This window comes from Chenopodium album, chromosome 11 (genome assembly GCF_948465745.1).
Source record: "Chenopodium album chromosome 11, dcCheAlbu1.1, whole genome shotgun sequence".
NCBI lineage: Eukaryota > Viridiplantae > Streptophyta > Magnoliopsida > Caryophyllales > Amaranthaceae > Chenopodium > Chenopodium album.
The window spans coordinates 59379021-59403020 of NC_137844.1; the positions used below are offsets into that span (position 1 = coordinate 59379021).

Genomic DNA, 24000 nt, shown 5'->3' on the forward strand with positions numbered 1-24000 from the left:
AAATTTGGTTTGTGTTACTTCTGTTTCTTTGATAATTATACTATAACCTATGATTTATTTCATTAGACGAGTAATGCATCTATTGGATTAACACTTCTGACGTCCCACATCACAACAAAGGAATCTTTTGGATTCCAAATATTTCCTCCCTTCAATCATAGAATACGAACAATAGATTATATTTTCATTTTATTTTTCATTTATTTTTTGTTTTTTTTATAATGTAGTTATTTTGAATCTTAGTGGTATCCTATTATACTACGGCAACAATAAAAACAACCTTAGATTCTTGCTTAAACATGTGTCCCCTTACTAGTGTTATTATTTCTCCTATATATCACTCTTACTACCACACTCTTTTCACCCACTTCACTCACTCTTCCTACTCAAACCTAAATACAATGGAAGGGAAAAAGTTCCTACGTTTGCTTTCACTTCTAGTAGTAACTTTCATTCTTTTTGTCTTCATATTTGTTAGAAATTCCGACCTTCCTTCGTCTAAGAATTTCCATTATGTTAACAAGGCGGCGGCTGAACTAGAACTTCAGCCGCCACCACGTAAGCTCACTCGCCATGTCCATGTGTCGGACATGGCACGACATCCCCTGGACCCACTTACGGTCCAGGAGATGAACCGTGTCCAGTCCATTGTCATCTCACACGCGCTCTTTAAGGCAGCTAAGAGCTACGCACTTCACTCAGTTATCTTAGAGGAGCCGCCGAAGCCACTTGTCATGAGATGGAAGGAAGGGGATTCTCTTCCTCCTAGAAAGGCTTCTGTTATAGCACGTGTGGATGGAGGGACACACGTGATGATTGTTGACTTGGGTTCGGGTCGGGTTGAGTTCGTTGATGTTGGTGAAAGGTCTGGCTACCCGACTATGACTATTGAAGATATGAATACGGCGACGTTAACACCGTTCGGGAGTAAGGAGTTTAATCGGACGGTGGTGGCGCGTGGGGTTGATCTGAAGGACTTGGCTTGCTTGCCCATTTCTACTGGTATTATCCTTCTGAACTCTTCATAGTCTCTTAAAATAATCTTCAATTTTCTGTGACAGTTTTTAGTACAAGATTATCTATGAGTTATTATGCATACATTTCAATATTATAATACGATCTAATTGTTTAGTTTTAATACAATCCATATCTTATCCTTATGTATTTACAAGCAAATGAACAAAAACAATCGTACTTTAGATGAAAGGGAATACATTTAACTAATGAAAAAGTACACATAAAATGGGATTAAAGTTGCTATGTACATTTACTCAATATGACTCCATTAATCCATATGTAGTTATTTACCTAAAATGGCGACTATAAAAAGGTGACAATCTGTTTGAGACTTGATAAAACAAAATAAAGTGTGTGATTATTGATTCTAGACAAAGCGAGTATATCTGTATATGATATAGTGGCCATGATATCAATAGTACTAGAATTGCAACATGTACAACTTTCATAAAAGGGACATCGGAATTCGGAATGATTTTAATCTTTCTTGCAGGATGGTATGGTAAGAAAGAAGAAAAGAGGAGGCTGATTAAGATACAGTGCTATTCCATGGAAGAGACTACTAATTTCTATATGAGGCCCATAGAAGGGCTTACTGTAATTGTTGATATGGACTCTAATCAAGTCTTGGAAATTTCTGATAATGGAAGGGACATACCCATTCCTCAAGCAGCCAACACAGAATACCGCTTTTCGGCCCAAAAGAACATCCACCATAAAATCAAGTCCATCAACCCAATATCAATTGAGCAGCCCAAAGGCCCAAGCTTTACTGTAGAGAATGGACACATGATCAAATGGGCTAATTGGGAATTTCACCTTAAACCCGACCCACGAGCCGGGGTGATTGTATCACGGGCCATGTTCCGAGACCCGGATACAGGGGAGTTAAGAAATGTCATGTACAAAGGGATGACTTCAGAGTTGTTTGTTCCTTACATGGATCCTAGTGATGCATGGTATTTTAAGACTTATATGGATGCGGGTGAATACGGGTTTGGGTTAACCGCAATGCCTCTTGACCCGCTCAATGATTGTCCGAGGAATGCATATTATATGGATGGTGTGTTTGCTGCTGGTGATGGAAGGCCATATGTTAGATCAAATATGGTTTGTGTGTTTGAGAGTTATGCTGGTGATATTGGGTGGCGTCATTCTGAAAGTCCGATTACAGGCATGGAGGTAACTTTCATGTTAGAAATCTACGAAATATAAGGTTATGTTTGTACATACATTTCAAGCACCTTAAATGATAAAATGCTAAGCACTAACAGTGAAACATGTTGCTTATTTTGTGTCTTTAAAGTCTTGAGTTGTTATGTACTCATAGTAAATAAATCTTTTTACCATGTGGCCTTAAACTTGAAGGCACGAAGACCACATTATTATCTTATATCGTCTGCTTACATGATTTCATGCAGATCTGTGAGGCAAGGCCAAAGGTGACCTTAGTTGTTCGAATGGCAGCATCAGTAGCAAACTATGATTATATTGTGGACTGGGAATTTCAAAATGATGGACTTGTCAACATTAAGGTTTGTATTTTTGCATCTTATAGCATCCCTGCATTCTTTCTGTTCGGACAGTTATCATGTTACTAGTTAAACTTGCACATCAATTTTCGGAGCATATGTATACTAAGTTAATCGAAGTACTAGCAAGTTATGATAGAATAGATTAGGTTGAAGTGATCATATTTTAGCATGATGCAAATGTTTATTGCAGGTAGGATTAAGTGGCATATTGATGGTGAAAGGCACACCATACACGAACTTGGATCAAGTCTCGAATCAAGAAGGCCTCTATGGGACAATATTATCTGAAAATGTCATTGGTGTTATCCATGACCATTACATCACATTCTATCTTGACATGGATGTAGATGGACCGGATAATTCATTTGTAAAAGTGAACTTACAGAGGCAACAAACCTCCCCTGAGGAGTCACCTAGGAAGAGCTACTTGAAAGCCACAAGGAGTACTGCCAAAACTGAGAAAGATGCACAAATCAAGCTCAAGCTTTACGACCCATCTGAATTTCATGTGGTTAATCCAAGTAAAAAGACCCGAGTAGGGAACCCTGTTGGGTATAAAGTAGTCCCCGCTGGTACTGCAGCTAGCTTACTTGATCTTGACGATCCACCCCAAAGGAGAGGAGCATTTACCAACAACCAAATATGGGTCACTCCATATAACAGAAGCGAAGAGTGGGCTGGTGGGTTGTTTGTTTACCAAAGCCATGGCGAAGACACCCTTGCTACCTGGTCTGAAAGGTAATAATCTGTCAGCCTTTGTAAATGGAGTAAATGTGCAAGTTTATCTACAATGTTCTATTTTTAGAGTCTTAGAAAGGATGACATTTTATTTTGCAGGGATAGGGAAATAGAGAACAAGGATATTGTGCTGTGGTACACCTTAGGGTTCCATCATATACCGTGTCAAGAAGACTTCCCAATCATGCCAACAGTCTCTTCAAGCTTTTCTTTAAAGCCTGTCAATTTTTTTGAAAGAAATCCCATCCTTGGAATCCCGCCGAACTTTGAAAAGGATCTTCCAGTTTGCCAAGCAACTTCTTCAACTTCTTGAAAGGCCATTATTCCTGAGCCTGTATGTTATATGTTGTATAATCATGCAACATGTAAAATAAGATTCCTTGCTAGTCTTTTGGTTTGTTAATATTTTCCTTTTGATTCCAACACTGAGCTAAGCATCTCAATATGCAAGTTTCAGAAACAAGTTTTTAATCTTTACATCAGATTGAGAAATGCATTACCAGTGCTCAATTTCACAAACACAAATAATTAGATTAACCTTAAACTACCGGTGTTTAAATAGATCTTTGAAAATGAGAGGCCAACATTTTTATGATGTTTGTCAGTCATCAGAAGCACTGTGGTTTCTGAACAATACAGGAAGAACACACTAAATTTAAGATGAATTATGTTATACTGTTATAGAAAATATTGTAAATAACAGCCCTGCAGACAGAATTCTGTAGGCTGTTGATCCTGAATATCGAGGCATATAAGGCAGATCAGATGAAAATCTAAGTTAAATTTCAATAATCCTAGGTGTTCATACTCAGGTACTTGTGCCGGAGAGATTTGTGTTCAAAGTGTAAGACTCGGTTATGTAATGAATTTTTTTTCATTATTTAGGTCCAAAATGCAGTGTTACATCTGACACGAGTTCATAAGCAGTAGAACAATGTTTTAACAGGAAAAATATATGGTGAGGAAGAGTATACACCCGTTCAATGTCAAAAAGAACCCAAAGTTATCATCATATAACAAAATTCACTCATATATCGATCATCAATCACGATCACGAGATTTAAAAATATCTGCTGCCTGGCCTGCCTCTGATTACAATTGCAGGCAGTAAAAAATAATGTCTGGACAGCAGGAAAAACACAAATAAACTAAAAACCAGACTCAAATAGCAGGGCAAGCTGAATACTGACTAGCAAAGAAACTGACTTACAAAACAATTTTGTTCTCGTAAACGGGTGGCTAAGAAGCCCCACATATGATTTTGAAAGAAACATTCAGATTTCATTGCCTTCTTACTGTATCTGAGCCATTGGTTTCTGCTAAAATTAATTACTTGTTTATGATATGAAAGAGTCTTGAGTAAGCATGCCAGTCTCAGATAAACTTATTTAGTAAAAAATAAATAAAAATGATTTCGCCTAATTAAAAAGCAAGTAATCTTCTCTACAGATATAAAGTAAATACAATATAACAATCAGAAGAACTATCAAAGCCTTAATCCCAAAAGTGGGGTCGGCTAACATGAACCAAATTTGATTATTCCGTGTAGTCATCAACATAAATCTTTCTCCTCCATCCCTTACGATCCAAAACTTCATCCTCACGTAAATCCATGCACTTCATATCCTTCCTCACTCCTTCCAACCAAGTCATCTTTGGTCTCCCTCTTCCTCGTTTAATCCCTCCATGGTCCCACTCTTCCACTCTTCGCACCGGTGCACCCTCGGGTCTCCGTCTTACATGTCCAAACCAACGCAGACGATTTTCCCTTAATTTATCTACAATGCCCGCCACACCTACTTTCTTGCGAATAACCTCATTTCTGATTCTATCTCTTAAAGTGTTTCCACACATCCACCTTAACATGCTCATTTCCGTAACCTCCATCTTTTTAATATGCTCTTTCTTAGAAGCCCAACATTCTGTACCATAGAGCAACACTGGTCTTATGGCAGTCCTGTAGAATTTTCCCTTCAACTTTAAGGGAATGCTGCGGTCGCATAACACTCCCGTGGCCGCTCTCCATTTAAGCCACCCTGACTTAATCCTGTGGGTCACGTCTTGATCAATGTCACCATTCTTCTGGATGATCGACCCTAGGTACTTAAAACATTCACTCATGGTCAAATCCTTTCCATCCAAACTCACCACTTCATTGCTTGTCCCCCTCTGAGTGCCAAAACGACATACCAAATATTCAGTCTTACTCCGACTTAGCTTAAACCCTCTAGATTCCAACCTTTGCCTCCATTGCTCCAACTTGACATTAACCCCATCCTTAGTCTCATCCACCAAAACGATATCATCTGCGAACAGCATACACCATGGAACCTCATCTTGAATTGGTCTAGTTAATTCATCTAGAACCGTTGCAAAAAGAAAAGGGCTTAATGCAGACCCTTGATGCAATCCGATTGTAATAGGGAAATCTTTTGTCAACCCTCCGCATGTCCTCACATTTGTTGACACATCCCGATACATATCCTTAACTAGGTCTACATACCTTCGTGGGATACCTTTCTTCAACATTGCCCACCAAAGTATCTCTCTTGGCACCTTGTCATATGCCTTCTCTAAATCAATAAAGACCATATGAAGATCTTTCTTCTTTACCCTATAAAACTCCATCATTTGTCTTATCAAATGGATTGCCTCCATAGTAGATCTCCCAGGCATAAAACCAAATTGGTTATCTGAAATGCTTGTGCATGCCCTCAACCTTTGTTCAATCACCCTTTCCCACAACTTCATAATATAACAATCAAATAACTGTAAATATTGTCTGTTTTTTAGACTCAGGCTAAATGATGTGCACACTGTGATTCAAGCGAAAATGGTAACTAAAATATAAACATCACATTGCCTACAGAATTATTCATTATTGTATAAGACTTTCTTCTTCACTTTGCTTTGTAGTTTATTCAAAATGCTAATCTTTACAAGAATAAAGCTCCAAGCTAGAGAGCTGACGCTCGGGATAGCAAGCAATGGTTTCGCTTTTTTCACAAGTCCAAATCTTTCAGATGTATCAACATTCACTGAGCCATTAGGTAACTTCCACTGGAATGCATGCAGCAGCGAAGCCAATACAAGCATAGCTGTCCTCTCTGCAAGTGAAACGCCAGGACACATTCGCCTTCCAGACCCAAATGGAAGATACTGAAATTGGTTGCCCAAATAGTCCAGTTTCTCAGCAGCAGATCCACTTAAAAACCGCTCAGGTTTAAACAGTAATGGATCTTCCCAAATATGGGGATCCCTCTGAATAGAGTATACATGTAGGAAGACGCGCACACCCTTTGGTATGCTATACCCTCCTATAGTAGAAGGCTCGCTTGCACACTGAGGAACGAGGAGAGAGACAGGTGGGTGCAAGCGAAGAGATTCTTTCGCAACTGCATTTAGATACTTCAACTTGGGCAAATTAACCTCTTCAACTGTACTATCTAATCCCACAATCTCAGCTAATTCTTCTTGGACTTTTCTCATTACTTGCGCATGTTGCAACACCTCTGCCATAGTCCACTCAACCATAGCAGCAGTTGTATCGGACCCCCCAATCAGAGTGTCCTACAAAATCATGTAAAGATATATAAAAACAAACAGAACATTTGAAAGAAAATAAATAGAAGCTGGAGATAGTAAATAGCATAAGCATGGCCTTACCTTGAGGCAAGGTTAGTGATGTTGCAGGATCTTCAAATTTGGTTAGCTGCAAGAGATGCCCCAGGAAATCCTTCTGCTTACTAGTTTCTCCCATATTGTGATGATTTATCACTGAATCAAACATAGCTTCACAGCGACTAGAGATCATCTTCACTCTGCGCTCTATTCCCTGTAAATCAAACCTAGCAAGTAAAGGAAACAGGTCTGAAATATTTGGTGCTGCTATTAGTTCCAGTAGTTCATTTGTCAGAGCGCGAAGTTCAGCATTACAAGCAATACCCTCGTCCCTTGTTAGTGTATATCATGCTCATTACTGAACTGACAATGGTTACAAAAGTTAATTCACCTATATTAACTTGCTGACCAGCCTTTCTATAAATTTCATACAGCATTTTCTTCACATGCTGCTTCCTGAGATCAAAACTCGCATCAAGGCGAGCATTACTCATCATCTCTCCAACAAAAATCTTCATCATCTTTCTCCATTCACGTCCATAATCGGAGAATCCAATATCCGTACTCCCAAAGTATATACTCCTTGCAACAACAATGGGATCTCCGCGATTAGCAAAGATGACATCTTTGTCCCTTAGCACCTCTTTTATTAGAGAAGGTGAGGTGACTACAATGCAGTCTTTCATTCCAAGTTGAACTTTGAAGATAGGACCATATATATTGGCTAAGTTTATGAAGCTATGTGGAGTTCGAGTCCAGGAAAGGCAGATATCCGACTAAAGGCAAGCCACGCGGTCCAGGAGGCTGAGGAAGTTTCTTCTTACTCTGCCTCTTGATGGAGAAAATGAGCCAAGAAACCAAGAACAAAGGGACTATGATGGTGAAGATATTTAGCCAATTTTCATTGGTTCTATTGCTAGAATTCAACCAAAATGGCCACAGACTGGTTTCTGCTTTCGACATAGTATGTGAAAATAAAGCAAGAGATATTTGTAGAAAGGAATTAAGGTGCTGGAATGAAACTCCTTAAGCTAAACGCTAAAGGTATTTATGGGACTGTGCATTTTTTTTAGGACCACAAAAATTTCAGAAGAAATTAGAACTACACATGACCAATATGATAGAAATAACTGGGTAATTTGCAGCAGGAAGTCTCAACAAAATAAGTACTCTGTAACTGTCATTGAAAGCTCTAGAAATGGTCCACCAACATATCATAATGGTGGGTAATGCTTGAAGATACTATAAGTTACTGAGAAATGATATAAAGCTAGATATTCTATATTCTCAACCCATAAGTAGTTCTGGATTTACGGCTGCATGAGGCTCGTATAGGCACTAGCCTAAGGAAAAATCGTTACCAGAGGTTATTGGGTGGATTATATGATCTGATCTCAACCTGAAAACAAAATAATACATGAAATAAGTATGAATCATAAACTAATAGGCTGCTTTTGTCTACTGATACAGGGTGGAAGGAGTATTATTACTGCTGTAATATAGATGCAGCATTTTTTTTCTTCTTTTTTTTTTCTTTTAAGTATGCTTAACCAATCAAAATCAGGCCTCAATGTGTTCCATCCTATGAAAGTAAACAAAGAATTACCTTCTCTATAAACAGGACTGCATTAGATAAATAAAATACACAGCAGAAAACGTTGTAGTTTAACATAATATTGTCAAAAACAGACACCCAAGATTAGATCATAAATAACAGTTCTTTTTCCAGCTTGACTGGAGAGTTATGATAAACTCTTACAGCTATCAAAAAACGCGAAGGAATCAAGTGAAAAATATGTGATAAAAATGTGAACCATTTGCTATTGAGACACATGCTAAGTGATGTACAAACTTTTTTGATTCAAGCGGAAAAAAGTAACTATGATACAACTATCACATTACCGACCAATTTATTCATTATTGCATGAGAATTCTACTTATCTATACCTTATAGTTTCTTTAAGAAGCTAATATTCAAGTGAATAAAGCTCCAAGCTAGAGAGTCTAGGACTTGGGACAGCAAGCAAAGGCTTTGCTTTTTTCACGACGATTCCAAATCTTTCAGATGTATCAACCTCCACTGAGCCATTAGGTAACTTCCACTGGAAAGCATGAAGCAGTGAAGCCAATACTAGCATTGCTGTCCTCTCTGCAAGTGAAACGCCAGCACACATTCTCCTTCCAGACCCAAATGGAAGATACTGAAAATAGTTGCCTAAGTAGTCCATTTTCTCAGCAGCAGACCCACTTAAAAATCTCTCAGGTTTAAACAGCAATGGATCTTCCCAAAAATTTGGATCCCTCTGAATAGAGTATACATGTAGGAAGACGCGCACACCCTTTGGTATGCTATACCCTCCTATAGTAGAAGGCTCACTTGGACTATGAGGAACGAGGAGAGCGAGAGGTGGGTGCAAGCGAAGTGTCTCTTTCACAACTGCATTTAGATACTTCAACTTGGGCAAATGAATCTCTTCAACTGTACTATTTAATCCCGCAATCTCAGTCAATTCTTCTTGGACTTTCCTCATTACTTCTACATGTTGCAACACCTCTGCCATAGCCCACTCAACCATAGAAGCGGTTGTATCAGTTCCCCCAATCAGAGTGTCCTACAAAATATACATATATAAACATACAAAACAGGACGAGAAAATTTGAAAAAAATAAATAGCTTGAGATGGTAAATACCATAAGCATGGCCTTAACTTGAGTCAGGGTTAGTGATGTAGGATGATCAAATTTGGTTAGCTGCAAGAGGTGCCCCAGGAAATCCTTCTGCTTATTAGTTTCTTCATTAGTGTGATGATTTATGGCCGAATCAAATATAGTTTCACAGTAACTAGAGATCATTTTCATTCTACGCTCTATTCCCTGTAAATCAAACCTAGCAAGGAAAGGAAACATGTCTGAAATATTTGGTGCCCCCATGTGTTCCATCAGTTCAGTTATGAGAGCTCGAAACTCAGCATTAACCTCGCCCCCTTTCAGTGTATCGCCCCACATCATGCTCATCATTGAGTTGACAATGGTCAAAAAAATTAATTCACCAACATCAACAACATGACCAGCCTTTCTATAACTTTCATACATCATTTTCTTCACATGCCGCTTCCTAAAATAAGAACCAGCATTGAGCTGCGTATTATTCATCATCTCACTGACAAAAAGCTTCCTCATCTTTCGCCATTCATGCCCATAATTGGAGAAGGCGATATCATCAGTTCCGAGCATAAAACTCTTGACAGCAACAGTGGGATCTCCCCGATTAGCAAAAATGACATCATGATCCCTTACCACCTCTTTTACAAGAGAAGGTGAGGTGATCACGATGCAGTCCTTCATTCCAAGCTGGACTTTGAAGATAGGACCATATATACTGGCTAAGTTTATAAAGCTCTGGTGGAGATTCGAGTCCAGGAAAGGCAGATATCCGACTAAAGGCAAGCCACGCGGTCCAGGAGGCAGAGGAAATTTCTTCTTATTTTGCCATTTGATGAAGAAAATGAACCAAGTAATAAAGAACAAAGGGATTATGATGGTTAACATATTTTTGAATGCTTCATCAGTTTCATTGCTAGTATTCCACCTAAATGACCACAGACTAGATTCTGCCTGCGACATGTTAGTATGTGAAAATGAAGCAAGAGAAATTCATAGATAAACTTCGTAAACTGAATGTATATATGGGAGTGTGCTTTGTACCCAGGACCTCAAAAATCAATCCCTGAAGAATGCTTTGTAATCAGGACCTCAAAAATTCTTGAAATGATACACGACAAAGAAGAGACTGCAGCAACCAGCAGAAAGTTTCAACAAAACCAGTACTTCGTATTAGTCAATGAAAGCTCTAATAAGGGTCCACCAGCATTTCACATGTGGTGGTTAATGCTTGAAGATAATGATATTATGCCATCTATTCTAGGATTGCAACATATAAGTTCTGGATTTACAGCCGCAGCATAAGGTTCACACAGACTCTAGCCTAAAGGAAAGATCATTACCAAATTTGCTGCAAACATTTTTATTAAGTGTACGTTTCTTTTTCTGTGAAAAGAAAGCTGACATTTTTATATAAAAAGAACAAAATTTTCATAGCAACTAGTAGATTGTGGTGGGAAGAAAACCACCCTTGAAACAGCCACAAAAAACAAACTTCATCTAGGAAGATTCTAATCATGGAGAAGGGTAATGACAAAAAGATAATGTAACAGAGTAAACAAGCCGCAACAAATAGATTTTTTTAGGGGGGGAGGAATATATGGGTTGCAAGAATGCCTTTTCTTATAAGGCAAACAGAAAGCAGAATTAAGCCTCATCTTGCAAGACACTAATCATACATCTTTGCTAAGTCAGTTCATTTAGTACCACAAGATCAAATCTCTTTCTAGCTTAAATTGCCCTTATTACAGCTTTAAAGGCTCATAGGCCTCATACAATAAAAAGAATCTGAGACAACACTGTCAAACAAAAAAAAAAAATCAATCACCAGACCGACCATATAAGTAATGGTGTTCAGACGCATTCTCTAATAGATTGCCAAACAGAATTAATATGGTTAACAATGGCAGATAATCACACAATAAAAGATATGCAGTTCTGGCGAAGACGTGGACTGGCTGTTTTGCAGTTCTGCACGAGATGCATGGAGGGGTGGGATTTTACGTATCCACTCAGAAGCTAATGCAGGCCAATCCTTCAATGATTGGATTCTGTACTATATCCGGCTGTTTCTAAGCCAGGATGGGTTTGATGGTCACAGAACGACCTTTTTCATCGCAACTCTTTGGGGTTGTGGATTTCGCGTAATCATAGGGTTTTCAACATAGCGAGAGCTGATCCTTTGTCGACACCGGCGATTATATCAGAAGGTCTTCGCCAACAGGATATTTTTGCTACTAAGAAGTTAGGGGGTTTTCGCGCTCCTGAATTGGTAAGTGAGTACCCTCCGGGGTTTTTACGTGCTGTTTTGCAGGACTCAGATTCTGGATTGTTGCTGCGTCAGACGGTAATCTTGGTGGATGGCTCGTGGAATAAACATACTCACAGATCTGGGATAGGTTGGTGTCCAGAGGTTGGGGAGTTTAGGGAGCAGGGCTGGCTAGGAGGGGCTTCTTCTGGGCTAGCTCAGTCTGCTCTGCATGCGGAGTTGAATGCCTGTTTGAAAGGGCTACAATGGCAGTCACAAGGTCTCTTCGTGCGGTTACAATTTATACAGACTCTACTACAGTTGTTCATTGCCTCCGGGGTGATCAGGACTCGGATATCTCTATCCGTTTGACTATTGCTCATATTCGCCAATTAAGTAGCAGTTTTGAGTGGTGTGCCGTTCTCAAGGCTGATCGGGTAGTAGTGGACAGGGCTCACGTTCTGGCTACGACTGCGAATTCTAGTTTATCCTTTTTTAACTTTTTCCTTTAGTTTCTTGTTTAAGCTTTTGTCAAAAAAAAAAAAAAAAAAAAAAAAAAGATATGCAGTGAGGTGAGTTATCAAACCTGTAAAGCAGTACCTTATTTTCCCATAAGTCTGAGTCATCGCTTTCTATTGACTGAGTTATTAACAGAGGGAAGGCTGAATTGTCAGCCGAAGTGGATGGTGTTTTTGTTTCATATATATCTTCTGAGAATTGAAATATGTGATAATCCTGATAGAAGAAAGATAAGTAACTATACATTATAATCATCAAATTACATGATGGAATTAGTATTACTGCATAATATCTAGCTTTATAGGCTCTGGATAAGTAACTACATTATAATCATCAAATTACATGATGGAATCAACATTATTGTGTTACAACTAGCTTTATAGGCTCTGGAAAATGCTAATCATTGTATGAATAAAGCTCCAAGCTGGAAAGCCTGATAACTGGCACAGCAATCAAAGGTTCTGATTTTTTCACAACAAGTCCAAATTTCTCGGAGAAATCAACCTCCGTTGTGTCAGTTGGTAACTTCCATTCAAAAGCATGCATCAGTGAAGCTAACACAAGCACTGACATCCTCTCTGCAAGTGGAATACCAGGACATATTCTCCTGCCAGACCCGAATGGAAGAAACTGAAAGTGACTGCCCAAGTAGTCTACACTTGCAGAAGATGTGCTTAGAAAACGTTCTGGTTGGAACAGTAATGGATCTTCCCAAAGCTTTGGGTCTCTCTGAATAGCATATACATTTAGGAATATGCGAGTACCCTTTGGTACCGTATATCCCCCTACGCTAGTATCTTTGCTCGGACAATGGGGAACGAGCAGAGGAGAAGATGGGTGCATACGAAGTGTTTCCTTCACAACTGCATTTAGATACTTCAACTTTGGTAAATGCACCTCTTCAACTGTATTATTCAATCCCACAACCTCAGTTAATTCTTCTTGGACTTTCCTCACTACTCGTGGATGCTGCAGCATCTCTGCCATAGCCCATTCAACCATAGCAGCTGTTGTATCTGTTCCCCCAATCACAATGTCCTTAAAAATGTAACAATGAAATTTAAATAAGTAGTGTTAACAAGGACGAGAAAATTGAAAGATTATATATAGTTGGTAATGACATATACCATGAGTATGGCCTTAACTTGTGGCAAGGTTAGTGAATTCGCAGGGTCGTCAAGTTTGGTAAGCTGCAAGAGGTGCCCCAGAAAATCCTTCTGCATATTTGTATTTCCAGTACTGTGAAGATTTATGGCTGAATCAAGGATATCTTCAAGGCGATGAGAGATCATTTTCATTCTACGCTCTACCCCTTGTATATCAAACCATGCCAGCAAAGGAAAAAAGTCCGAGATATTTAGTGCCCCTAAGAGTTCCACATCTTCATCTATGACAGCTCGAAATTCAGCATTAATCACAGAACCATCCTCTCCATTCAGTGTATCCCCCCAGATCATGCTCATAACTGAGCTGAGAAGGGTAAAAAAAGCTAATTCGCCTATATCAACCAGCTGACCAGCTTTACTATAAGTATCATAGATCAATTTTTTCACCTGCTGCTTCCTGAGATGATAACTAGCATCAAGACTAGCACGACTCATCATTTGACTGACGAAAATCTTCCTCATCTTTCTCCATTCAAATCCATAATCTGAGAACCCAATATCCATTGCCCCAAACAAAACACTCCTTGCAGCAACAGTGGGATCTCCTCGATTAGCAAAAATGACATCCTGGTCCCTGACCACCTCTTTTACTATAGATGGGGAGGTCACCACGATGCATTCTTTAGTTCCAAGCTTGACTTTGAAGATTGGACCATACAAACTGGCCAAATGATTAAAGCTGTGGTGGAGATTGGAGCCCAGAAAAGGGAGATATCCAACAAAAGGTAAGCCATAAGGTCCAGGAGGTAGAGGAGGCTTCTTCTTGTTTCGCTTCTTGGCATTGAAAACAAACCAAAATATAATCAACAAGGGGACTAGGATGGTCAAGATATTTCGGGAAGTTTCATCAGCTTTATTGCTGGTGCTCCACCACCATGACCACATACTGGTTGCTTCCTGTGACGTTAGTATGTGGAAATGAAGTTATAGAATTGCATAGGTAGGCCTCGTTAAGCTAAAGGAATATATGGCCGTACTGGACTATGTGACTGAATTGTGTTCAGGAACCACAGAAAAAATAATGAAGCAATTCCGAAATGAAGCAAATGACAGAATGCTCATCCTCTAGCAATGCAGAAAGGCTTAACAAAATATGTACCTTTCACTCAAAGATCTACTAAGGGTCCACCTACATCTTATATGTGGTGCTCAGAACCTCAAATTTTCCTGAAGATATTATAGCTACACATGATAAATATGAGACAGATAATTGGCTAACTGCAGCAGGAAGTCTCAACAAGACAAGTAATTGTCATTGACAGCTTTAGAAAAGGACAGCATTTCACATGTGGTGGTTAGTGCTTGAAGATATGAAGAAAGGGACAACATTTCATATGATTTTGAGAAATGATATAATGCATATATTCTAGGCTTGCAACACATAAGAAGTTCTGGATTAAAGGCCGCACGAGGCTCGTACAGGCACTAGCCTAAGGAAAAGTCATAACCAAACATTATTGGGTAGATTAAATGATCCATCTCAAACAAAAAACAAAATAAAACATGAAAGTAAGTACGAATTATGAACTTATACCTCCTTCTTCAACCCATGATTAGCATGTACTGAAAAAGGAATTCGCAGCTTAAAGTTAACAATCTGCTCATTTCTACAGTTCTAGAACGGAAGGAGTTGCAATGTTGCACATAAAAGAATTGAACATGATCAGAAAACGATGATAAATTCTACTGTAAGTGCTCTTGCTGAGATAGTATATAGAGAAAGCATATTTGATAGTCACAGGAAAAATAATTCACTGAAGCTAGCACAAAGTACCACAGTTTATACTCCATCCAGTCTAAATTCAACTCGTTTGAGCCAAGTGATCAAACCTGACAAGAAGTGTCTTTGATCCTATGAGTAATAGTCACCATGTTTAATTGGTTGTGTTGAAACTAAAGATTTTTTCTGGCAGCATATATATTTGACAATTGAAAAATGTGAAAATTCTGATTCATAAGATAAGCAACTACACTATAGATATCAAATTACATGATTAAATTACACATTATCATCTTCTCTTGGTTATCTATTATACGTCAATGCCAACTATTAACTGGAGTAACAGGGGAAAAAATTAATAAGGAAACTTGTTGCAAAGATGTGTATTAACAACTGTACATTTCTTTTATTGTGACAAAGTATGAAATGGAATCTGACTTTTTTTATTGAAAAAGAACAAAATTTCAGACATCAAATGGTGGATTGTGGTGGGAAGAAAACCCTCCTTGCTAGGAAAACAGCCACAAAAAACAAATTTCATCTATGAAGATCCAAGTAATGGACGGCAATGACAAAAATGATTATGCAACAGAGTAAACAAACGGCAACGAATAGATTTTTGCAGGGAAAATCTGTGGGGAGCAAGAATACCTTTTTATAAGGCAAACGGAAAGCAGCATTTTACATTCTTATTAGGCAAATGGAAAGCAAAATTAAACATCTTGTACATCACCACTTCACTAGTCATATATCTTTGTTACATCAGTTGGCTCGAAATGCAGATAATACCATTTAGGACCACAAGATCACATCTCTTTCTAGGTTGCCCTGATTACAGCTTGACAGGCTCATGCAATTAAAAGAATCTAAGATAACAGTCGACCAAAAACAACTCAGCCACCAGACCGACCAGATAACTAGATAAGTGAGGGAGTACAAACACGTTTTACAATAGATTTACAAACAGAATTAATATGATTAACAAAGGCAGGTAAATCACACAATACATTTATATAATTGGCTAAGATGCCACCACACTTTTAACGTTAAAAGAGATATGCGGCAAGCAAGATGAGTTATCAAACCTGATACAAGTGCCTTGTTCCGCTGTATCTGAATTTTTAACCACTGCGCTGTATAGAGATAAAAGATTTGTCTTCTCTGCTAGAAAAAAATACAGCAAGAAATGAAAGATAAGAACACTTTGATTCAAGCAAGAAGAAAAAAACTACAATATAATCATTATAGTACTTGATAGATTACACATTATTGCAATATATTCTTCTAGCTGATTACAATCTCTTTTAGTCTCTTTATTATTCTTAAAGTACAGATAGTCAGGCCCTGTAGTATTCGAATATTATTTATCATTCTTCGAATAGAGACCTAAGTTGAAGAGTCTAGGACTCGGCACAGCAATCAAAGGTTTTGATTTTTTCACAACAATTCCAAATTTCTCTGATAAATCAACCTCCACTGTGCCATTTGGTAACTTCCACTGGAAAGCATGCAGCATTGAAGCCAAAACAAGCATTGATGTCCTCTCTGCAAGTGGAATTCCGGGACACATTCTCCTTCCCGACCCAAATGGAAGATACTGAAAATGGTTGCCCAAGTAGTCCATTTTCTCAGCAGCAGAACCACTTAAAAACCGCTCAGCCTTAAACAGTAATGGATCTTCCCAATTAAGGGGATCCCTCTGAATAGTGTATAAGTTGAGGAAGACACGAGCACCCTTTGGTATGTGATACCCTCCTATAGTAGAAGGCTCACTTGGACAATGAGGAACGAGGAGAGGAATTGGTGGGTGCAAACGAAGTGTCTCCTTTGCAACTGCATTCAGATACTTTAACTCAGGCAAATGAACCTCTTCAACTGTTTCATTTAATCCCACAATTTCAGTTAGTTCTTCTTGGACTTTCCTCAGTACTTCTGGGTGTTGCAGTATCTCCGCCATAGCCCACTCAACCATAGCAACTGTTGTATCTGTTCCCCCAACCACAACATCCTAAAAGATACAAATTTGCAGATAAATATAGAGCAAAATAATAAACGTACATTATGTGGCACACAAGCTACAGCATCCTAATTTATACCAAGTGTAGTTTGTGAATAGTGCAAAAGTCAATCAATCAATCAATCAATCAAAGCCTTAATCCCAAAAGTGGGGTCGGCTAACATGAACCAAATTTGAATAGTGCAAAAGTGTATCAACTAAATAGACCAGAGGAAGTATATAATTGAAAAATCAGTAAAAAAATTAAATAAAAAAAAGGGAATATTACACTTACAAGGAGCATGGCCTTAACTTGAGGCAAGGTTAGTGATCTTGCATGATCCTCAAATTTGGTAAGCTGCATGAGATGCCCTAGGAAATCCTTCCGCTGAATACTTTCTCCAGCATAGTGATGATTAATGGCTTTATCATAAATCTCTTCATTCCGTTTTGAGATTATCCTCATTTTGCGCTCTATTCCCTGCAAATCAAACCTAGCAAGCAAAGGGAAAAAATCTGAAATATTTGGCGCCCCTAGAAGTTCTAGCTGTTCATTTACGACAGCTCGAAATTCAGAGTCAATGACAGACCCCTCATCCCCTTTCAATGTATCCCCCCATACCATGCTCATAACAGAACCAACAAGAGTTAAGAATGCTAGGTCACCTATATCAACCAACTGACCAGCTTTTTCATAGGTTTCATTTATCATTTTCTTCACATGCTGTTTCCTTAGATAATAACTGGCATCAAGACGAGCATTACTAAGCATCTCAGTGGCAAATATTCTTCTCATCTTTCTCCATTCAACACCATAATCGGAGAAGGCAATATCCAATGTCCCAAACAAAAGACTCTTAGCAGCAATAAGGGGTGCTCGGTTAGCAAACACGACATCATGGTCCCTAACCACCTCCTTGACTAGAGACGGTGAGGAGACCACAATGCATTCATTACTTCCAAGCCGGAATCTGAATATTGGACCATATAAACTGGCTAACTTATGAAAGCAATGATGGAGATTGGAATCCAGAAAAGGGAAGTATCCAACTAAAGGCAGGCCACGCGGTCCAGGAGGCAAAGGAGGATTCTCCTTGTTTTGCTTCCTGGCAGCGAAAATGAACCAGAAAATAATGAACAAGGGAGCAAGGGTGGTCAAGATGTTTCGCAAAGTTTCGCCTTCCTTATTGCTAGAACTCCACCACCATGACCACACATTGGTTGCTTCAGGCAACAACATGCTAGTTTTTGAGAGAAGATGAAGAGAAAAGATTGAAGGGTTAAGCCTTACTGATGAGTTAATGGTGACAGTGCATGTATAGTTGACAATAAATAGGCGGCAAAATAATACTACCCCAGTTAATAATTTGCAACATTTGAGTATTATTTGTGAGGTGTAAAATATTCAAAAGTTGCAAATAAAATGAACGGAGGTAGCATCACAGATACATGGTACTGATGCAATAGGTAGAAATTAGTCAAATAACAAATAAGGTGCAGATGATATATCCAGTATCAAGACAAATGTTAAAATATCATCCACTGTAAGCTCAACAATGGTCCACCTGCATTTCATATGTGGTGGTGAATGATTGAATTATGTTCAGGTATGGAAAAATAACATTAAGCTGATAATTACTTTCTTTCTTGCTCAATTACCATGATTTGCAAATAAAATTAAACACTAATTCTAGCATCAAAATTAAAAGTAGATGTATAGTGCTGATTTGCTACAAAGTAAATGATAATATCACTTGCTTTCAAGAAACAGATTTAGAGATAATTCATGGATGAAATTTGATTATATACTTAATATTGGTACTTGAATATAAAGGCAGTCAAATTTCTAAAATGCCAAGGTAAATTATTATTATTATTATTATTTTTTTTTTTTTTTTTTTTTTTTTGACAAAAGCTATAGAATCTTGATGTGAGTAGTAGTCATTCATCAATGTAATAAAAACGCTTATAATAGCTTATAATAACTGCCTTACAAAAATTGTCATAATGGAAAAGGCAAACATCTTGTATAGTCATAGGGGGAAAATAATTTATATAAGCTAATGAAATACAATGCTGTATGTAATGTATAGGAATGCAATGTTAAAAGCTTAAAAACACGAAATTATATGCATTAAGAATATTTTTTATTGTGCATCAACAATTACATGATTAAAATATAACCTGAAATGCAAAGCAACATACAGAAGAGCAGAATAATGCATAGAGCTTACTTATTCATACAGAGATGGACTAGATAATCTACACTCAGGGATTGCTATGAGAGGCTTTCTCAGGGACATGACGATCCCAAATTTCTCCTGAATATTCAGTTGTTCTCCCTCGGGCAGTTTCCAGTTAAAAGAATGTAGCAGTGAGGCCAGTGAAAACAGCACCATCTTCTCAGCCATTCCTATCCCGGCACAAATCCTTCTGCCTGAGCTAAAAGGTAAGAAATTGAAGTCATCACTTCCACGGAAGTCAACTTTAGCACTTAAGAACCTTTCTGGGTCAAATTTTGATGGGTCAGTCCATATTGTAGGGTCTCGATGGATAGCCCATACATTGATGAAAACTCGGGAACCCTTGGGGATCGTATAGCCTCCAACAATGCAGGACTCACTCGGGGAATGAGGAACTAGCAAGGGAAGTACAGGGTGCAAACGGAGTACTTCTTTCATGACAGCTTGCAGGTAAGGTAGTTTATAGATGTGATGCTCCTCCACCATGCTGTCTGTTCCAACCACTGTGTCCAGCTCTTGCTGGATCTTTTTCAGCACCTCTGGTTTGTTCATTATTTCTGCCATTGCAAGTTCAACTGTGTTTGAAGTTGTGTCAGTTCCTCCCACCACCATATCCTGCTCATAAAAATACATTATAATAAATATATATAAATTATAAACAGAATGAAATGTATTGTTTTATAATGGTGGAACAATCAAGAATAGACACTGGAGATGAGCAAGATTCTAAACAGGGGAGGACATATATATCCACCACAATTACTTGTCTTCAAATCGCAATTACAGAAACTTTGTTGGTTATAAAATACAGTAGCCTACAACTTTCAAAGTCAGACAACCATAATCAGGTTAAACTTCACTAATACATAAGAAGCTTAAGATAACTGAGGCCAACAGAAGCTTCAGATTAAGTTCAGTCTAATTCATGTAGCCTAACCATAGTTTGATCAGTGTGGTCCTACTAAGGGTGTCAATCACAAGGCAAAATCATATCTTGAGGCATTAATATGCAAATTATAAGTTCAGATTTTCAATTGTAACTAAGAGTATTAAAGTACAGTAAAGAAGCATACCATGAGCAAAGATTTAAGATGGGTCATGGAAAATGACACCTTATCATTGCCTTCACCCTCATAATCATCCTTCAATTGCAACAAAACCTCCAGAAAATCCTTCTCTTTCTTCCTCCCGCCATCTCCCTCCCTATTATTTCTCAGCCGTTGATCAATCACATTCTCAAAAATTTCATCCAACCACTTAGCACACTTCCTCATACTTTTCTCTATACCCTGCAAATCGAACCATGCCAAACTCGGAAAAAAGTCAGATATATTCGGTGCACCCAACAACCGTACTAACTCGGTCACCGCCACTCTAAACTCCGACTCAACCTTTTCTCTCTCTTCAATCCCCATGGCACCTCCCCACAACATCCCTGTCACCACCCTGATCACCACCAAGAACACCTCCTCTCCTAGATTAACCGCAGTTTTCGTCCCCGCTTTCTCCGACAATCCCTGGATCATCTGCCGGGTTTCCTGCCGACGGATGCCATACATAGCATCAAGTGTAGAAGCACCAAGCATCTCTCTCACAGTGACTTTACGCAGCAGCCGCCACGTGGGGCCGTAGGGAGACCAAACAATGTTGTGGCCGCCATAAGTGGCCAGTTTCCCAGCAATGGGTACGTCACGGTTGGAAAAGATGACGTCATGATCTTTAAGCACCTCCTTAGCTAGAGCAGGAGAGGAGATGACAACACCGAGCTTCGTCCCAAGCCGGAGAGAGAATATTGGGCCGTGGGTTTGGGCCAATGAAGCAAAGTAACTGTGGAGTTCTGGGTCTAGTGAGAGGAGGTTCCCTAGTATGGGAAGGCCCAATGGGCCTGGGGGGAGTGGTGGTTGGTGGTGGTTCTGTTTTCTGGTGAAGAAGAATATGGCCAAAAACACAGTGAGGAAGGTCAGTAATAGAATTATCCAGGTTTCTGAAATCATGGTGACTTTTTTCTTTCTTTTTTTTAGGCAACCTCTAAAATGGTTGGATAAATAATAGTACAATAAAATAAAATAAAGCAGTTAAGCAGTCTGAAAAAATAAACATATTACTCTGTACACTTTTTTTCAAGTAGACTTTTGTTTCGGGAAAAATTAAGTGGGTGTAAGAAACATATAGGTGAAAGTGGAACTGCGTAAAAACGTGTAAATATTGTGGGACAAAGGAAGCGTGTTTGAAAAATAGATTAAACCAGTAACGGGTAAATAAAAAGTTTAGCAATATTTTCTGTTTTTTGTTTTTTAAAATCATATGATATATATTACATAATAACTGACAACAGAAAAGTGAAAACACCTTTTTCTTGTCTTCTTTTTTTGGTTTTTAGTTTTTAAAAAAATAGGAAACTGAAAACAAAAAAGAATTCCAAACTAAGCCCTTAAAAATTATTAATGGACATGAAAAGATAAAATAAATAAACATAAAAATAAATAGAAACAGAGAGTGTCTAATTAAATATTCTGGTGCACATCGCATTAAGTGCAGTAGCAAGTTGACAGCCAAATCTGTACATGACGTCATGGGAGTTGAGTGGATGAATTTTATGCCTTTGTCAAAATGTCAAGCAAATTGGACCTCAAACTAAATTGCAGAAAATAAAACAAACAAAATTCTTTGATAAAAAATGTTTAATGCTTGTTGATTCTGAAATAACCTCTAAAATCTGCAGTCAAATTATTCAGTAGTAGGCTTAGGTCAATCAATGGTCGCATAGAAACTACCTCTTTGTCACTGTAGAGGTATTTATAATTTATCTATAAGACTTCGACTAGTTGGCTCGTAGTAAACTTGCAATTAATACATAAACTTGGTCACCCTCGTTGGCTCTATCCAATAAACTTAAGTTGGATTATGGTCAAATGTACAATAAGTGATTTAAATCAAAACTTATGCTTCAGCAATTTTATGCATTGCTATATATTAAGGGTTTTGTAATAATGATTCTCAGTGGGTTTATCAAGAAAAAAAGAAGACAAAAAGTTTAAAATTACCTCTTAAGGACTTCAACTAGCCACAGCTAGGTAAGCGGCAAATATGTACTTGCTGAAACCCCCAACAGAAAGTTCCATATACGTATGTGGTAGTTGCTGCTTCACATCTTACGCATCTGAAATCATAAACCATGCATGGTTTTCAATGAGTGAAGAAAAGTCATAGGCATAGCTTTCATCATCTGGTTCACACAACCAATCATACTTCTGTTACCTCTAAAAACACATACGAAGTAATGTTCATCAACATGCTTAAAACCTATAGCAAATATGTCACAAACTGCCCCTGGACTTTGATAAAACTTCACATCTGATTTTGCACATAAATTTAACGTTGAAAAAAAAACGTAACAAAAAGGTTGGAGAAAAAGAATTGGACAATAAGATGCTTGCATCAACAATGTTAAGAAATCCATAAACCTAGGTAATACCAGCTCTTCAAAATGTAAGCCTTGCATCCAGGAAGAAAAAGACAGTCTTGCTTCTTAGAAAGCATATCAGCAATGGGTGAACACAATCACAGTTCCAATTCAGAGCTTATTAGGCACGCAATCAAAAATTTGTAGCCTTACTACTTATACCAAGAGAATGATTTTCATTAAAGCATTATATTTGCAACTTTTCATGCACCATTTACTTGATCATCTGAGTAAAGTTCATATCTATAGCAAAGTTGCTTCTAAATCCTTGCTACTTAGCTTATCTGAATCAAATTTACAGTCAGCCAGACCAATTAAAATATAAACAATTTCCACATGCCACGTTATCCATTGAGACATCATCAATAGAACAAGATAAAGAAGATATAAGCTTGTTCTACATATCTTCTGCAATCTCTTTGGTAGTGATCCCATTCCCGAGAGTTTTTTGCTTCATTTTGTGGGTGAAGAAGGAAAACCTTCAAATAAACAAACTTGGGCAGCATGCTAAAACTCACATATGCACAAAGACTAACTCCATCATAAAAACTTTCTATTCATGCTTAATCACTGATTATTAATAATTCAGTACATTTACAAAGTTAATACAAATATCAAAACTAACTCCATGAAATCAATGTAAGGAATTGATGAATATCAGTCTGTCATAAGGTCCACAACATCAATTGCTAGTTTAAAACACTGGCAACTTTAAAGTAGTCATGCTATCACAGCTACATTCCTTCAAGATCATTACCAAGTTTACCAGCTAAAAAAACTGAAGATGGAATTCTTCCTGAAAATTGAAATGAAGAACTCAGAGAAACAGAAAGGATGGACAACTAATCAACAGTCACGCTCATAGAAGCACACAGATTAAAATAGTAAATACAGAAGTTCCTAGATGAACTCTCCTAATATTATCCTTCTCTTATCCTACAGTCACAGTCACTACTCCAGTAATCTTCTGTCTCACCAATATCCTGCCACTGTAAACTATTTCATGGCAGCAAGAGTCCATAATTCATAAGTTATGAAAGCTGTAATGCTCTGCACTCCTGTACAATTTCAAC

The 24000-nt window shown here is 38.1% G+C and overlaps 5 protein-coding genes and 1 pseudogene across 6 annotated transcripts; 1 reads left to right on the forward strand and 5 right to left on the reverse strand.

Moving 5' to 3' along the window:
- Positions 1 to 336: 336 nt before the first annotated feature.
- On the forward strand, positions 337 to 3772 carry LOC145569479 (amine oxidase [copper-containing] gamma 2-like). The gene is made up of 5 exons (XM_081628823.1): positions 337 to 1002; positions 1511 to 2199; positions 2439 to 2552; positions 2743 to 3290; positions 3390 to 3772. The coding sequence occupies exons 1-5, from the start codon at positions 402 to 404 to the stop codon at positions 3601 to 3603; spliced, it is 2166 nt and encodes a 721-aa protein (XP_081484949.1). The 5' UTR covers positions 337 to 401; the 3' UTR covers positions 3604 to 3772.
- A 2344-nt stretch (positions 3773 to 6116) lies between these two features.
- On the reverse strand, positions 6117 to 8005 carry LOC145567989 (cytochrome P450 71AU50-like; annotated as a pseudogene).
- A 192-nt stretch (positions 8006 to 8197) lies between these two features.
- On the reverse strand, positions 8198 to 11709 carry LOC145567985 (cytochrome P450 71AU50-like). 2 transcript variants are annotated; one of them, XM_081627426.1, is made up of 3 exons: positions 9603 to 11709; positions 8859 to 9523; positions 8198 to 8310 (listed from the first exon to the last, which is right to left on the reverse strand). In XM_081627426.1, exons 1-2 carry the CDS (start codon positions 10533 to 10535, stop codon positions 8879 to 8881), a joined length of 1578 nt encoding a protein of 525 aa, XP_081483552.1. In that variant the 5' UTR covers positions 10536 to 11709; the 3' UTR covers positions 8198 to 8310; positions 8859 to 8878. The 2 variants fall into 2 exon arrangements, with proteins under 2 accessions (XP_081483552.1, XP_081483551.1); XM_081627425.1 differs by lacking the exon at positions 8198 to 8310 and having other exon boundaries at positions 8708 to 9523.
- An 850-nt stretch (positions 11710 to 12559) lies between these two features.
- Positions 12560 to 14750, reverse strand: LOC145567986 (labd-13Z-ene-9,15,16-triol synthase, chloroplastic-like). Its single transcript, XM_081627427.1, has 2 exons — positions 13467 to 14750; positions 12560 to 13377 (listed from the first exon to the last, which is right to left on the reverse strand). The coding sequence occupies exons 1-2, from the start codon at positions 14388 to 14390 to the stop codon at positions 12736 to 12738; spliced, it is 1566 nt and encodes a 521-aa protein (XP_081483553.1). The 5' UTR covers positions 14391 to 14750; the 3' UTR covers positions 12560 to 12735.
- A 1662-nt stretch (positions 14751 to 16412) lies between these two features.
- Positions 16413 to 19078, reverse strand: LOC145567984 (cytochrome P450 71AU50-like). The gene is made up of 2 exons (XM_081627424.1): positions 17517 to 19078; positions 16413 to 17233 (listed from the first exon to the last, which is right to left on the reverse strand). The coding sequence occupies exons 1-2, from the start codon at positions 18459 to 18461 to the stop codon at positions 16586 to 16588; spliced, it is 1593 nt and encodes a 530-aa protein (XP_081483550.1). The 5' UTR covers positions 18462 to 19078; the 3' UTR covers positions 16413 to 16585.
- Positions 19079 to 19324: 246 nt separating this feature from the next.
- Positions 19325 to 21611, reverse strand: LOC145567987 (flavonoid 3'-monooxygenase CYP75B137-like). Its single transcript, XM_081627428.1, has 2 exons — positions 20538 to 21611; positions 19325 to 20079 (listed from the first exon to the last, which is right to left on the reverse strand). Exons 1-2 carry the CDS (start codon positions 21456 to 21458, stop codon positions 19456 to 19458), a joined length of 1545 nt encoding a protein of 514 aa, XP_081483554.1. The 5' UTR covers positions 21459 to 21611; the 3' UTR covers positions 19325 to 19455.
- Positions 21612 to 24000: the final 2389 nt, after the last annotated feature.